We start from the raw sequence: 16,871 nt of genomic DNA, 5'->3' as shown, positions 1-16,871 counted from the left end.
ATGTTGGCCAACATGGCTGCCCCATTGGAGACATTTAGGAGGAGAATCCGGGTTGTGCCTAATGATTTGGCCGATATGGTCGCCCCATCGGGGGCACCGAGGGAGGTGAATCCGGGGCGCGTCTCATATTTTGGCCAATATGGCAGCCCTGTTGGGGATGCCAAGGGACAAAAATTGAGGATGTACCGAATATTTCGGCCAGTATGGAGACCCAATTGAGGACGCATCAGGAGGAGAATCCGGGGTGTACCTAATATTTTGACAAATATTGTCATGTCTGTCTGTTTTGTTTTCAGCCTCAGCTGGAGTGAAGGGCATTTCCCTGCATCAGGCACTCCTGTTCCACGTTTAGCAATTAAGCCTGCCATGTATTTAAGGGCCGCCTTGTCTCTTGTCGGATTATTGACCTTGCTCGCTGTAGTGCTTCAAGTGTTTTCAAAGATTTGTTTGTACTTTGTCGGTGCACTTTTCTGCAAATATATATTTTTTTTTTATCGCACTTTGTCTGAGCCTGCATTTCTGTAATCTAAAAAAAATGGCTCGGTTCGGTCCAGAAGCTGACACATATGGCCATTCCACTGGGGACGCTGGCACACGAGAAGATGAACAGTTTAAATTAGGAATGGGTTGACTTGGTCAAACAATGTAGAAACTAGAGGAGGAAATAAAAAAGTGGTAAATTATGAATATTTTTAGAAGTGGGGATTTTTGGCTTTGGTTGGGATAAACGAAACAGTTTAAAGTTGGAATAATTTGACTCGGTCCAAAAAAAAATTTGAGAAGAAAAAAAATCAATTTTTTTGTTTTTGTTAGTATTGTGAAGGGAAAAAGGTTGACTTTTTGGTGAGCGGCAATTTTGGGTGATGGTAGAGATACATTGAACAGTTTAAAGTTGGAACGGTTTGAATCGGCCCCCAAATGTAATGTTTGAATTTTTTGTGTGTAATTTGAGGGAGAAAAGATAGAATTTTGGGCATCGGTAGGGATAAACTGATCATTTTAAAAGTGGAATGTTTGAATCGGTCAAAAAAATGCAGACTGGGGAGAAAAAAAATAATTTTTGAAAATTTTGTGGTCATTTGTATCAGGAAAATGTTTGGTAAGTGGACATTTTTGGCATCGAAAGGGATAAGATGAACAGTCTAAACTTAGAACGGTCAAAAAATATAGAAATTGGAGCAGGAACATTTTGGGGGAGGGGAATTTAACTTTGTAAATTGCTGAATTTTTGGTAAGTGGAAATTTTTAACATCGTTAGGCAATAAGATGAACAGTTCAAAATTAGAATGTTTAAATCAGTCCAAAAAAGTAGAAAAAATAGGAAAACATAAAAATATATACTGTATACTTTTAAATTTTTTGTTTTTAAATGGAGATTTTTTTGGGGGGGGGTATAGGTGAATTGAATGAGCGGAATGATTTGAATTTCAAATTGGAACAATGTAAACGTGTAAATGGGAATGAATGGTACATTTCTGGGAGAAAAATGTGACATTTTGGCCAAACTGTCAATTTTTAATGAAAAAAAAAATCATGAATTTTTGGAAATGTTGAAGTTTGAATGGTGAGAATTGTTTGAAAAATGATGGAGTAGCACGTCAAAGACATGAAATAGGAGAAGCAGGCTTGGAACATGGATGGGTGGAAGTAGAACGTTACAATTGTGGTGTAAAATAACGTGTGTGAAGGCTGAGGAAACAGCCTCGTAAAGTCAATGGGCCGTGGATTTGATGCACTCATTTTCACCCTTTGACGTATAAATACGTCAATTAGCGCATAGCCGCTCCGTCCCCATGACGTATTAATACGTCAATCATGTTTTTTCATGGGGGAGGGTGCAAGAGAGTCTGATGCAACTTCTCACCAAAGGATTAGGCTTGACGGCAATGTTAAATAGCAAAGAAATGGCCATCGGGTGGCAGTGGTGCAAAAATCCACCAGGATCACGCCGCAGAAGTAGTAGAAAGGGCGTATAGTGGAGGAGGCGCGTATATGGATAGTGGATTGGAACATTAGCAACTAGCAACGACAGAGAAAAGGAAACAACTAATTAAAAAGGATTGTTTTTTTCGGTATAAAAGCATCCTCGAAACTAAACAACAAAGGAGATGGTGTTTTGATGACGCTTCGGTCACGTAATCGAAAGCAGCACCCGTCAAACGAACGTCAGCCTGCGCAAACATGGCGCGCATAGCTCACGCCGAGTTTCGAGTTCATCTGATGAAGATGAACATGCTCCACGTCAGGGACCACAAATCGTCTCCCCGGCGACTTCCAGCGATGACGGCAAAGAGGCCGCATTGCTTCGCATGGCCGACGCTGGGCACACGTCAGCGATTCGCTGGAATCGTCTCGTAATGACGACGGCGAAGACGATGAATTGGAGAGCGATTTGGATCCCGATCTGTCCGACATAACGGAAAGCAGCTGAGAGTTCTCGGCAGAGCCGCTGGAACGAGGAGGTAACTGTTGACTAGCTTGCAAGTTACCATTCAAAACTTCATCACTTCTTATGCCTCATCAGTCACTCTTATGCACCGCTACATTCCCCGCTGTACTATAAAGTTGCCAGTAACGCTAATCATTTATGTACGGTTGATGCGTCTCGTAGATGTGGATGAAAATATGCGCTGACTTGCATGTCGCCATAGGTTTAAAAAAAAAAAAAAACAGGACACATTTGGTCCGCTCAGCTCTGCTAAAACCACGAGTGTTAAATTCATATTTCATTTCATTTCAAATTGGATGCTGAGCAACGTGGAATGAATGGTGTAAATAGCAGTGTGCGAGCATGTATGTGTGTGTGAGAGATGTTGAAATGTAAGTGGAAAGCAACAATAAAAAAATTGAAAAATAAAAGTGTGGTAATTGTACATACTTCTATAAATTACAGATAATCCAACCAGAAGCAAAAAGATGATGACTCCTTGCTTTGGTGGTGGAAAGAAAGGTAAATAAAATTATTGTACCTCACTCTGCAGCAAGACATATTTGCAACTTTTTATGTTTCTATAATTTATAGGTCGTGCATCTGGACGTAGTGGGATGAATCGATTTGGTGACAAACTGGATGGAAGCCAAAAACCATCCTCTCCACAGCTGCACTTTCGTTAATCGTTCAATTTGCACTTTTGTTCATAGTTCAATAGTTTTGTGTGCAAATAAATTATTTTGCTACAAAAACATTATTTGTAATGCTCTTTTGTAGGAGGAACACATTATTGAGGTATTTGAGCTGTCACAAAAGCAAAAAAGAGTGTAAAACATGAAATGATGCTTGAAATGCATGCTTTTCCAAAAACCTCATTTTCTCTGGATTTCTGCAGAAAATCTGCCTTTTCCATAAAACTTAGCAGTTTTCTAATGCTGATTGCCAACGAACGGAGAAAGATAGAAACAAACTTTTTTTTCTGCTGAAAGAAGGCTTGACAGGTTGCATGTATATATAGCCATAGAACAGAAAATTCTGTGGGCCTTGCAAATCAGTCAAAATTCAGTAAAATGTGAGGGATTGAGGGGGTTGCTCCAGTGAAAAGGGGTGGTATTCAATGAGTTAAGGGGTGTTCACACGGCAATATTTGCTTCGGTTCTACGCCGACGTGCCACATGTGCAAATTAGCTCCGGCGTAGCCCCGGAAAACAGCTTACACCGGAGCAAATTTGATCCACCTCAGGGAGGTGGTTTAAAAATTTGCTCCAGAGCAAATGCTTGTTTCCAAAGCAGCACCGATGTAAATTTGCACGTGTGAACGCAACTGGGTTAAAATTGCTCCCGAGCAAATGCTCGTGAAGAGTTGATTACGTACGGCGAGAATGCGTTGCTTGTGTGTTTGTTTAATAACGACACAAGACTTGGCTGGTAACAGTAGCAAGCACGTCTTCGGTTATACCATCTCAACTAGAACGGGGGGATAGTCCCCAAACGTCATCTTTCCTTTTGTAGGAGACTGGACTGTCTCGGAGTTGTTTGTGTAGTTTGTTCCTTTGTTGTGTGTTCACAACCCCCTGCCCCCATATAATTTATTTTGTGATTTCCTCTCTTGATTTTCTGTTTGGCGCATTACATGTTTGCTTTTCTGAGTGTCATTGAAGTCATCGTTGATTTACATTTTCGGGGGCGGTCACTCTCGAGCAGAAGGCACGGAGACCGAGAAGGAGAAGGACATGCCTGTACAGTAGTCGCTTGAGTTGTGTAAAAGTTTTAAAAAGAACCAACACAACAGCTAATTTGTTTTCTGTTGTTTTGCTCCGCTGCAGAAACTGCCGTGTGAACGCAAGTTCACACGGTCTGACATGCTCAGCGGCTTTGTACGTGTGAACGCTCCACAAAATTTGCTCCGGTGTAAAATATATCGCAACAAAATACATCGGTGCCGCGCCGGAGCAAATGTGTGCCGTGTGAACACCCCTTTATTTGCAACGAGGGGTTGTGCCACGAAACATAAAATGTTTTTCATTTTAAGTTTATAATATCTGTTCCAATACTTTCAGTTGAAAAGTGGGTGGATTCAAATAAAAAGTGCTCTATCCTGAGTTGTTTAACACATCTAGCGGTAAATAGGATGAAATAAAAGCTGGAATTCTGTGAAACCCAAACGTATACATATTAATAAATGTGTGTGTGTGTGTGTGTGTGTGTGTGTATACACGTGTGCGTGTGTTGAAGAAATTGTAAAACATGGGATGCATTTACCCTTTAGGCTTGAACTTTCTCTTCCAGCCAGGTTTAGGTCCAGGCTTCTTTTTTATTTTACGTTCTTCTGAGGTATTTGGAATGTGTCGTTGCTTTTTGGGCCCAGTCGCTCTGCAAGGGAGAATTGGATTTACCTCCTGCGATACTATCGACAGTCACTTTGCAGGAACAAACATCTCATACTCTGAGAGGTATTTTCTGCCACGAAAAAAAAAAGTTTGTTTCAATTTAAACGGACAATCCGCTTAACTGGAGAACCCTTCAAGCCTCATGAGACCGTTGAGCCGAGGTTCTAATCTACATGCTCGCTATTCCTAGCAGCCAATGATAAAATTCGGCTGAGGAATGAGAAGGCAATCTGGAAGGAGCTTACAGAGCTTTTCACCAAAGGTCACACATGGGTCAATCCTGGGTCTTCCTTGAAGTTTGTTGGGGATGCTTTCAGCCCATATACAATTGCCTGACATGCCCAGTGAACCCATAGCTGCCCTCTGAGTGGGTTCAGGGAGGTCTCGGCAAAGGGAGGTTCAACATGTGGATTCAGCCAACCGATGGGGTGTAGAGTGGCCAGTGAATTCTGCAATTGTGGGTCAGCAGTAATAAAAACTTTTGGAGGTAAAATCTGAGGGGTAAAAAAACTCCAACACTTAACACTTGTTCGGTCCAAAATGTGCCTAACCTAAATAATATACACAAAATAAATACTTGTGTTGACAAATTTGTTGGTGGCCCTGGGTTAATTAAAAAAAAAAAAAAAAAACAGTGGTTACAGAAATAACTTGGATCTGACGAACGTAAGAAAAAATACACATTTAATGAAAATTAACCATTGAAAATCAGACATTAGGGCTGGACGATTATGGAAAAAGTAATCACGATTATTTTGATTGAGATTGATTGGTCACCACTCAGTCGCAAACATCAGAGACACGTCAATCAAAGTCAACACTTTTATTTTACATGTGCGGCACAAATCAGACTGGTGTGACAGCTCGCACGACGGGTTGTCTTTTAGCACAGACACTCACTCATATTTATCAGTCACACACTAGCACAAGCGCATCAGCCCAAAACCCAGCACACACATGGTGAAGTTTTGTTTTTCAACCTCGTGGAGTTAAAAAGACAAACATATGAGACACTTGCCACAAGGTTCTTTTCTGTTTTTGTTATTTTCAAACATTCAAAATAAATCATTGATTCACTGATGTTTACTTGGCTATCTTTGATCGATATGTACCTTGATTACCTTGAACAAGTGGGAAAAGTATGCAAAAAAAGTAACAATTTGAGAGTAGGGCAATATATTTCTCTGTATATACGCTGTATGTGCAGAAGAAATACAAATACTTGGAAATGAATCACGTAAATCTTTTGGTATCAGAATATTTCAAACATTGTGTCTGTGAGAGAGCCTTTCACAGTGGGATGAGATTAAGAGTACCAGTAACTGCATCACGCCGAGTTTCTCAACTCATGAATTGGCTGTTCAGCAGTCTCAAGATTTGTTATTTTTAAGTAATGGACAAAGTCGGTCGGGAAGAACTATCAAATTCGTCTGATTTGTGTGTGAAAAATCTCATTTACAATTAGTGGCACCCATTTGTAGGAGTACCTTCAGGTATAGTATGCAAAAAAAAAAAAGGAAACTAGTTTTGTCGTTGTTTTTTTAACGGTGTACAACCTTATGCTGTGCATTGTTGCTGCAATCCTGTTTATATTCTAAATATGTATAATGATACAAGTGAGGGAAACTGTAACATACCTGTGAAATAGATCACGATCTGCCTGCTTGTCATCTTGCTGCTCTTCAGCTGGAGAAACTGCATCCTCAGGCTCTGCAAATTCTCGAGACAAAGTCACAATTTATGTACTTAAGGAATGCAAATTGGTGCAAAGAGATTAAGATTTAATGAAGAAAAACTGGAGGTTCCGACTGGGTGCATTATACCAAAGGTAGAATAAAAGTCTCAAAGACAATCATCAACAAGCAAGCACATACAGTAATTTCTTGGATTTTTTTCCCGATTCTTGCCATTAATAGTGTTCTTTATTATTGATTTACAGTGATCCCTCGCTATTTCGCGGTTCGTTTATCGCGGCTTCGGTGCATCGCGGATTTTTTCAAACATATTCATAATATATATATATATATACATATATACTGTATATATATAACTGTATATATATATGTTTTTTAGAAGTCCTCAAAAAGTCCGTTGACGCTCAGCGAGAAGCAGTGAAAGTCAGCAAAACAACAGTGAGTCACATAGAGCAACATATAAAGTACATGTGGGGTGAGGCTGATAAGATGTAAAGTCATGTTGATTGGCTGTGCATCTTCTTTCTGTCTGATCACGTGGGTTACTCTTTGATCTTTAATCAGTGTCTAAGTGTTGTTAACGATGCTGCTAGTGTGTGCGTGTACTTGCGTGTGTGTGTGTGTGTGTGTGTGTGGCTGAGAGGAGGAGAGAGAGAGAGACAGAGAGACAGAGAGAAAAGGAGGCTTATAAGAACAAAAGCAGGTCTCTTCCATCCTTAATTGTCTATCATCCTTAATTGACGAATCATAAACACGTCTGCTGTACAGCGTGGGATCGCTGGCCTGTGTGTGTGTGTGTTAGTGCGCTCTGCTCAAGTGCAAAGGCCCACGTGAGGCATTTTTTTAATGTACTGTATATGTTAATTGGTCTCTACTTCACAGATTTTCGTTTATCGCGGGTGGTTTTGGTCCCCATTAACCGCGATAAACGAGGGATGACTGTATATATATGCTGTACATGGTGGTCCAGTGGTAAGAACATCGGCTTCACAGTGCAGAGGTACTGGGTTCGATTCCAGCTCCGGCCTCCCTGTGTGGAGTTTTCATGTTCTCCCCGTGCCTGCGTGGGTTTTCTCCGGGTACTCCGGTTTCCTCCCACATTCCAAAAACATGCATGGCAGGCTGATTGACCACTTTAAATTGTCCCTAGATGTGAGTGTGAGCGCAAATGGTTGTGTGCCCTGCGATTGACTGCAGGGATGAGAGTGGCAAGTGATGAAAAAAGCGGAAGGGCGGGTGGCCGGGATGGGGGGCGGGAAACATGCTGAAGATGAAGTGTATTCAATTTACACACTACAGTGAAACTCCTCGAGAACGAAACCTACATGGGCGAAAATACCCCCTTATGTGAAAAAATCTTCATGTATTAACACAATTCCCATTCTCCTGCCCCCCATACGACGAAAACCCCCCTGTTGCGTTATACGAAATCATTTTCTCTGCTCCAGCCTCGCGAAGACATTCACTACAATGAAGTCTTATCCAACAGCGACCTCTCCTGCTTCGCTCGAAAAAAGGCAACAGCAACCACCACACTGGTTTACATAGTGAACAATGTTTATTTTGGTCACAGCTGCGAGTTTCCTGGACTCAACATACTCATAGCTGTTCTGCCATTGGCTTACCGAGCATCATCCTGGCCTCCGATTGGCCAAGAGGGACCTCACTGTCTATGTGTGTAGATACTGAAGCTAGATCCGTAGCATCCGATTAGCTGCTCAGAGTAAATTGCTTATGGCTCGACGGACATTCAAATAAACGAACGTTTCCTCGAATGCTTTACTTGTTATCATGCTAAAAACACCCACGGGACGCTTCGTAGTCCTCGATGGCCATAGTTAGCTCTCGAAGGCTAAAAACCTTATGCTAACTGGAGCGCTTCTCTCTCATTAGCGCTCCAATTAGCGTATTATTTTTACGGATTTGGAACAATATCAAATAGGTCCATTTTGACTGGAAAAAAAGCGTAATTTCGCCAAAAAGCGGAAAAATCTCATCCCTGTGACTGGCAACCAGCTCAGGGTGTGCTTTTGATTTGTCCAGTTTTCCTGGTTATTGTAACCAGCGAATTTTGTTGCACTTTGTCGGTCTCGCGCAATTTTGAATAAAAACTGTTTGTGTCAAATTCTTATCTGAGTCCACATTTGGAGAGTCCAATTTTGTCCGGATCATTTTGGATAACATGACAGATGATACATTTTACTGAGACTAAAACACACATTTCAAGAAGTCAAATGACTTAGCTTTAAAAGATTCATCATTTCATATCTTCATTTTTTTTAGGTTTTCAACCTGCAAAGCTGCAAACTGCAAAAGTATAAACCTATAAACTGAAAAACATTAAATCAAAGTGAGAAAAGCTGAGTTGGCCTCATGTCCTACAGCATGACAAAAGGAATAAGCTTGTCAATTGACAATCACTCGTGCAACTCGCCTAATAATGCTATAACAATGGCAAAGAGCAGTTAACAGGCCAATCAACAATGCAGTACAACGGCTGACTGGCGACCTGGCATTCTTCAAGTGATGTCACTTGCTGGAGATTGACAAACAACTTTCGTTGTCAAGTGCGTTGCTATGGGTCTAATTATCACCTTGGGTGTTCCATTAAACAAAAGTATGATTGAAATAGTTTTACTGCGATTGGCTGGCAACTGATTCAGGGTGTCCCCGCCTACTGCCCGAAGACGGCTGGGATGGGCTCCAGCACCCCCCGCGACCCTAGTGAGGATCAAGCGGTTCGGAAAATGGGTGGATGGATGGATGAAATAGTTTTAGCCGTTAGTATTACTTTTTGATTACCCTAGGGCGCAATTAAAAGTTTGGGTGCCCCCTGTTCGAGAGTGTTTTCTATTCGCTATTCTGTGAAGTGTATTCTATTTGCTGCTGTGAATTGGGAATTTCTCCATTGCGAGACTAATAAAGGTTTTCTTATCTTATTCATGCTCCAGTGCTCTGGAATGCCCAACACCTGGATATTAGAGCCGCGACCTTCGTAGAAATGTTTAAAACCCACTCATTTGTACTGTCTTGCATTTAGTTCAACTGCTATTGGCCTGTTTGACACGCTGCTGCTTCTGTTTGTCCTTCCCCCTGGACAGGTGATGAAGATCCAATTGGCTGTCACTGTGCGGATTCTGCTCTGGTTGATCTGAACAAGAACTGGGGTGGATCACATAAATTGCTATAGCGGTGCTATTAAAATTTCTTCATTACCCAACTGGGCTGGGTTTAGGGAGGACCTTCCTCTCTGAAGGAGTCTTTATGCAGCATTTTAGGTTGTTAAATGGACTCTAATGTCATTATAACTAACATTGTAAAGCACAATAATGTATTATGTGAAACGTTGCCCACTCAGAATCTATGACAGTGTGGTCATCCTGGGAGGATGATTCTGTCATCTGCAGGCTCTTTTTGAAGTTTATTTGTTTTGTTTTGTTTTTTTCATTGTCCTGCTAGGGGCTAAGATCAGGGGATGTTAATATTTGTCAACTGTGGGTATGTGAAGCTCTTTGAGATGATTTTGTGATTAAAGGTGATACAAATACATTTGATTGGACTTGACAAACACTGTGGTGTTGTTAATCGGCTCTTTATTTAAAGCTGCCACTCTCGAGGCGGGGCCCAGAACAGTTATGTGAGGTGAACGCCAAGGCTCTTCAGCTGCGGCTCTCATTCAAGTTAATGGGACCCAGCCAGAGGTGCGTGTGCTCTCAAAAAATGTTCCCCCACGCGGCAATATTTATAATCAATATGGTTATTCGACTTGAGATTTCTGATTGTTGTACGTGTACAACCTGTAATTATTTTTCAGTCGCAGCCATCTCGTTACCTTTGCGTCCCGTGTCCTAGACGCACAATTTTCCCGCAGGACGCACAGTTCCAAATGTGCGTTTTTGGGACGCAAGGAAATTTCTCAGTCAAAACAAACAACAACAAAATACCGACAACACACACACGCGCGCGCACACACACACACCAGCGATCCCTGGCCGTGCAGCAGACGTGTTTATGATTCGTCAATGAAGGATGATTAGACAATTAAGGATGGAAGAGACCTGCTTTTGTTCTGATAAGCCTCCTCTCTCTCTCTCTCTCTCTCTCTCTCCCCTGTTAAGACAGAAAGAAGATGCACAGCCAATCAACATGACTTTGTGGCTTCTCAGCCCCCCCCCCCTGACCCCCCACCCCACATGTACTGTATATGTTGCTCTATGTGACTCACTGTTGTTTTGCTGACTTTCGCTGATCCTCGCGGTCCGTTTGCGGACTTTTTGCGGACTTCAAAAAAAAACCCAATTATGAATATGTTTGAAAAAATCCACGATGCACTGAAGTCGCGATAAACGAACCACGAAATAGCGAGGGATCACTGTATAGTCTAATCGCTATGAAAAATATTATGAAACAGTATTGGTTATTCTATAGTTTACTGGTTGTAGAATGGTAACTTTAGTAATAAAACATTCGTTACAACGTGTTGTAATGCTGTTGGTAGAACTAATGATGTTAGATTCTTTCGTCAAATTGATAGTTGATTACACATGCATCGTTTTGGGAAGAGGATGTCAAGCCACATCAATACTTGCCTGGATTAATGATTACCAGTAAATTAATCTTTGCAGTGTGTGACTGGAAAAAATACTCTGATTTTGTGGTATGTTGTATTCATGATGCCATATGAGTAGAACATATTTTGATGCATTTATTTTATTGAATAAACCTGGAGTACACAGCTGCTGATGGAATGTTCATTGTTAATGCATAGTTTTCAAACATTTACCCATGAAACATTATACTTTTGAGTTTCAGCATTCTTGATTATGAATATCAGTCAAAATAGAAAAATGGGTTTCCATGATGGACGTTTACGGAACCCACAATGAGTTACCGTGGTTTCCCATTGGGTAATCCAACAGAACCGAAAAACGGTTACCGTGAATTTCCGAAATTCTCAGGCCTGCTCCTGAATTATTTAAATTTTTGCAGCATTTATTTATAATTGTATGTATATGTTGTTGTTTGTGTTATTGTCATATGATATGAATTGAGTAAGTAGACCATTTCAGAATTCGAAATTTGAGACTCTCGAAATGTATAACGGGACTCGTACTTTTCTGATCAGCGAGTCTGGGACTCTCTCTCTCTCTCTCTCCCTTGTTAAGTCTGGGACTCGCTGATGGTAAACTGTAAACGGTAAAATTATCACTGTTTTTCAGTCGCCACATAGTGACATTTGCACGCGTGTGTGCCATATATTGATTGAAAATGTGACCTGTGAAGAAAAATGCTGTACATTTCATTGTGAAAGCTGTGAATGTAACTGTACCTTGAGTGCTGCAGGTCCAGTCAGCCAGTGCTGAACTTTGAATCAGCGGAGTGACTCCTGGTTTAGTCTGCTTACAGATTGCTGTAACTGCAGTGCTCCTTCCGTCACAGTCTACCTCCGCTGAAATATCTCTGGCACCATTTCCACTCTCTCCTGAGTTGAGCACATGACCAAACCTGGCAGAGGTAGTGCTCTGTGTGTCTATAGTGTAGCTGTGCCCAGCAACACAACACCACACTGCTTTGACCGAGCCCCAGCACTGCCCCTCAAGAACCTCCTTCAGATCAGGGCAAGATTTGCAAGCCTCTCCGTGATGATGAGCCCATGACACAAGGTTGTGAAGGCATGCAGTGTCTGAGGAAAGTGTTTGTGAAGCTGGAAGGAAAAGAAAATATAACAACAAAAATGTCTCAGATTGGAGCAAATTGTGAAAGTAACTTTGAGGTTCTAACAATAAGGACATACAGGTGATGATTTGTCTTACTTGTTGACCCATTGTTTATCAATGAGTCCGAAAACATTGGATTGTGCCTGAGAAAAAAAAGCATAAATAATTATTGTACATTTACAATGAAAATTAAAATACACATCAAAGTAACGACAGTAAATTCTGACACCAAATATAATGCTTACAAAGTCTCACCTGTTAGAATTGTCTTTCCCAAGAGGCAGGTGATTAACCATCTGCAAAAACCTGACCAAAATATTGTGGCACTTATAGAACTCGCTGTGACATTTCTTGCAAACAAATTCCGATAATCGAGGGTCAGGGTCCAACTGCACTCCAACCAGTTGCTGAAAGTCAACATGGAATACAGGTGGTGACTGCTCAACAGCATTAACAATATCAGGAAAATCCTGAGGCCATTTGTTGAAGGCAGGCAGTAGACTCCGTGGAGAAAACTTGCCATGGCACAATCTGCAGATGTCAGTGGATATTCCTTTGGGGATGAAATCAAACATCAGTTGGAAAAATATGGTGAAAATTCATCTCGTGTTCAGTGAAAAGTGTCATTACAAAACATGGTTTAAATATGCTATAAAGTATTCATAATAGCATTGCTTAACTTTCACCATCACCATCCCTCACAGTTACAATGCATATTTCAATAGACACTCGAACTTTCCAAGCAGTAAACTGTATGAAAAAATGCTTTCAACTTAAAAATCCATCAGCCACTCACTGGAGGATTTTGACTTGTCACCTGAATGCTTGTGCTTGTCAGTCAAAGTGTAGGTAGAATCTGTTGTGTCATCTCTCTGACGCAGGCCAGATGTTACTGCAGTCACATGACTGTTTCTCTGAGTTTTCCTTTGACTTCCACATGGTCTCTTTCCCTCACAGGCTCTCCCGGAATGCTGTGATAGCTCGGATGACTTTAGGCATCTACTTTTCTTCTTCATGGTCTACAACAAGACTTTCAGCAGTTGATGTAGATGATGGAATCACCGATGGCCCTGCTGATACAAAAATACAATATGATTAATTTTCTAAAGAGGAAAATTCAGTTCAAAGAAAATATAACAACAAAAATGTCAAGTGAATGGGACCCAACCTAAGGTTGGCTTTGGTGATGGGGCTGTTCAATGCTGAACCTTTTCTTGGGAGTTGTCCTTGGACCACAGGGTTGAATGCTCATGAGGAGTTTGGATTGTGAGTATATAAATGTGTGTGTGTTTTATTTCTCCTTGTGCCTGAGCCTTCTCCTTGATGTATTCATGGAGCTTGGATGTTTCATCCTGGACAGTGGCTCTCACACTCACTAGTCCCCGGCCTCCTTCCTTTCGGCTTGCGTACAGTCTCAGGGTGCTGGATTTGGGATGGAACCCTCCATGCATGGTTAGGAGCTTTCGGGTCTTAACGTCCGTGGTCTGAATCGCTTCCTTTGGCCACCTTATTATTCCTGCAGGGTATCTGATCACTGGCAGGGCATAGCTGTTTATTGCCCGGGTCTTATTCTTGCCATTGAGCTGGCTTCTTAGGACTTGCCTCACCCGCTGGAGGTATTTGGCCGGAGCCGCTTTCCTTGTTGCCAGTTCGAGGTTGCCATTGGCTTGTGGTATACCGAGGTCAAGTCAAGTCCACAAGTCAAGTCAACAGTATTTATAGAGCACTTTCAAACAGCCATCGCTGCAGACAAAGTGCTATACATGGAGCAATTTAACATGACACAATAAACAGTAAGACAAATCGGTAATAACAGTACTACCAATAATAGTAGAAAGCACCAAACAGTAAAACCAAGAACAAATCTAAGTCATGCTGAGTCGAATGCCAAAGAATACAAGTGAGTTTTGAGGAGCGTTTTGAAGATGGGCAGCGAGGAGGCTTGCCGAATGTTCAGTGGGAGGTCATTCCAGAGAGAGGGACCAGCAACAGAAAAGGCTCGATCCACTCTGAGCCTCAGTTTAGTTCTTGGTACTTCTAATAATGTCTGGTCCACAGACCTGAGGCGCCGGGCAGGTGTGTAGGGGCGGATGAGCTCAGAGAGGTAAAGTGGCGCGAGATTATTCAGAGATTTGAAAACAAATAAGAGGATCTTGAAAATAACTCTAAAATGAATGGGGAGCCAGTGAAGGGATGCCAGAATAGGAGTTATGTGCTCCCTCTTACGAGTACCAGTCGAGAGGCGAGCAGCGGCATTCTGGACCAGCTGAAGGCGCTAAATGGAGGACTGGCTGACTCCAAAGTAAAGGGCATTGCAGTAATCGAGCCGGGATGTGACAAAGGCATGAATTACTGTCTCAAAGTGTTCATGTGAGAGGAGAGGTTTTATTTTGGCCAGCTGTCTAAGGTGAAAGAAGCTGGATTTAACAACGGCACCAATTTGCCGATCGAGTTTGAAATCACTGTCCAGTTTAAGGCCCAAGTTTGAGACTGTTGACTTAAGATAAGGAGACAGGGGGCCCAAGTCTACAGGATGGAATGTACAAGGGCCACTGGGACCAAACAATATCACCTCTGTCTCCTTTTCATTGAATTTCAAGAAATTTTGTGCCATCCAGGTTTTGATTTCTTCCAAACAGGATAGGAGTGGCCTTAATGAGAAGGTGTCCTTCTTGCTCAGTGGGACATAGATCTGGCAGTCATCTGCATAGCAGTGGAAGGGAATACCATGCTTCCGTAAGATGGAACCCAATGGGAGCAGATACAGTGAGAACAGCAGAGGCCCCAGAATTGAGCCCTGTGGAACACCACATGAAAGGGGAGCAGTGCGTGACTCAGAGCAGCCAAGGCTGACACAAAAGGTTCTGTCAGCTAAATAGGACCTAAACCACTCAAGAGCACTCCCGCCAATGCCCACCAAGTGCTGCAAACGAGTCAGCAGAATACTGTGATCCACTGTATCAAATGCTGCAGTTAAGTCCAATCAAACTAGACACACGTGGTCTCCAGAGTCATTTGACAGGAGGATGTCATTAGAAACGCGGAACAGGGCTGACTCCGTGCTATGCATCGACTTGAAACCTGACTGGAAGACCTCCAAGATGTTATGTTCATCCAAGAAAATTTTCAACTGCATGTGCACCACTTTTTCCAGAATTTTAGAAATGAAAGGCAGCTTGGAAATGGGCCTGAAACTTGACAGCACATCTGGATCAAGACCAGGTTTCTTGATCAAGGGGTGCACCACAGCATGTTTAAACTGTTGGGGAACTACACCAGAAGAGAGGCTGCTGTTGATGATATCCAAGACCGATGCGCCAACACTCGGGAGAACCTCCTGAAAGAAGTGCGGGGGAAGAGAGTCGCAAGGGGAGCCAGATGGCTTCGTCTGGCGAACTACATCCTCCAAAAGCGCCAAGGACACAGTTTCAAAAGAATTTAGCACAGCTGAACATGGAACATGGACAGAGGGGTCAGATGCGGTATTTGAGACCGGAGTCCTAGCTGTAGAGACCTTATCAATGAAAAACTGAAGGAATCTGTTGCACATCTCGGGTGAAGAATCCGAGCAAGTAGGCAGAGGGGGTTTGAGTACAGAATCTATCGTTTTAAATAGTGCGCGTGGGTTGTGACGGTTAGCTCGAATAAAGTCCGACAGATATTCTCTTTTGGCCTCTTTTACTGTGAGCTGGTAGTTTCGCCAGCAGTCTTTCCAAATTTGATAAGAGACATGCAATTTGTCTTTTTTCCACTTGCGCTCGGCTTTGCGACACCCCTGCCTAACTGCGCGGGTAATGCCGTTAAACCATGGCTCGGGTTTAGGTTTTGGGAGCACAGTTTTTGAAGGAGCCACCAAATCCAGGATGGCACGGCATGATGAGTTGAACCAAGAGGTGAGTTCCTCTGTGTTCGACAAGGGTACGCAAAGGTTATTAAAGGCAACAGAGAAACGACTAGCAGTGCGAGGGTTAAAAAGTTGGCGTACTTGTGGCTGTCCTCAATGTCTGCTATTGTTCCTTCAGGGAGTGAGACCCCTTCAGTGCGGATTACCTTACCTCACTTAGTCACCATCCGACTACATTTCTCAAGCCCGAATGACATCCCGATATCACTGCTGTAGATCCTGGTTGTGTGGATCAAGGAGTCTATGTCCCTTTCGCTCTTAGCATACAGCTTTAAGTCATCCATGTAGAGGAGGTGACTGATTGTAGCTCCATTTCTGAGGCGGTATCCATAGCCTGTCTTGGCGATTACTTGATGTAAATTTTTAAATTTTACAAAAAAAATTGTCAAAACATTTAAATCGTTTAGCAGCTCTAATCTATATACTGTATATATTAGAGCTGTCAAATGATGTAAATATTTCATCTAATTAAAAACGCAACTGTCATAATTAACTCAAATGAACTAAAAATTAATCGTGATTACTCGCGCATTTTTGGTCGTTTCTGAATTTCCTTTGATATTTTTTGGTCCTATTTTTCCCCATTTTAATGCTCTCATCAATATGGAATCATGAATCAGTTTTCTATGTGCAAAATGCAAATATTTACTGAAATAACAATTTCGATTTTCAATTTTACATGAACATTTTTCACTTGAAGCAGTTATTCACACATAATCTCTCACACAATATTCT

At 42.0% G+C, this 16,871-nt stretch overlaps 1 protein-coding gene across 6 annotated transcripts in view; it reads right to left on the bottom strand.

Moving 5' to 3' along the window:
* The window catches only part of znf276 (zinc finger protein 276), a 44,816-nt gene that overhangs the window by 20,120 nt on the left and 7,825 nt on the right, over window positions 1–16,871 (bottom strand). For 2 of the 6 annotated variants that reach the window (XM_086108614.1, XM_086108609.1), the window contains exons 2-7: window positions 13,050–13,305; window positions 12,488–12,785; window positions 12,329–12,375; window positions 11,845–12,219; window positions 6,459–6,540; window positions 4,694–4,804 (exon numbers count right to left, since the gene is read on the bottom strand). In XM_086108614.1, coding sequence (XP_085964740.1) covers window positions 4,694–4,804; window positions 6,459–6,540; window positions 11,845–12,219; window positions 12,329–12,375; window positions 12,488–12,785; window positions 13,050–13,248 — 1,112 coding nt within the window. In that variant the 5' untranslated portion in view covers window positions 13,249–13,305. Of the gene's footprint in view, window positions 1–4,693; window positions 4,805–6,458; window positions 6,541–11,844; window positions 12,220–12,328; window positions 12,376–12,487; window positions 12,786–13,049; window positions 13,306–13,400; window positions 14,690–16,871 lie in introns of those variants that run through there. The other 4 variants (XM_086108612.1, XM_086108613.1, XM_086108611.1 and 1 more) reach the window with 4 other exon arrangements.

The sequence above is a fragment of the Hippocampus guttulatus genome, chromosome 4 (genome assembly GCF_054856545.1).
Source record: "Hippocampus guttulatus isolate MCC_2025c chromosome 4, RoL_Hgut_1.0, whole genome shotgun sequence".
Lineage (NCBI taxonomy): Eukaryota > Metazoa > Chordata > Actinopteri > Syngnathiformes > Syngnathidae > Hippocampus > Hippocampus guttulatus.
Note: the sequence above shows the minus strand (reverse complement) of the source record. Positions and strands in the feature narration are given on the sequence as shown.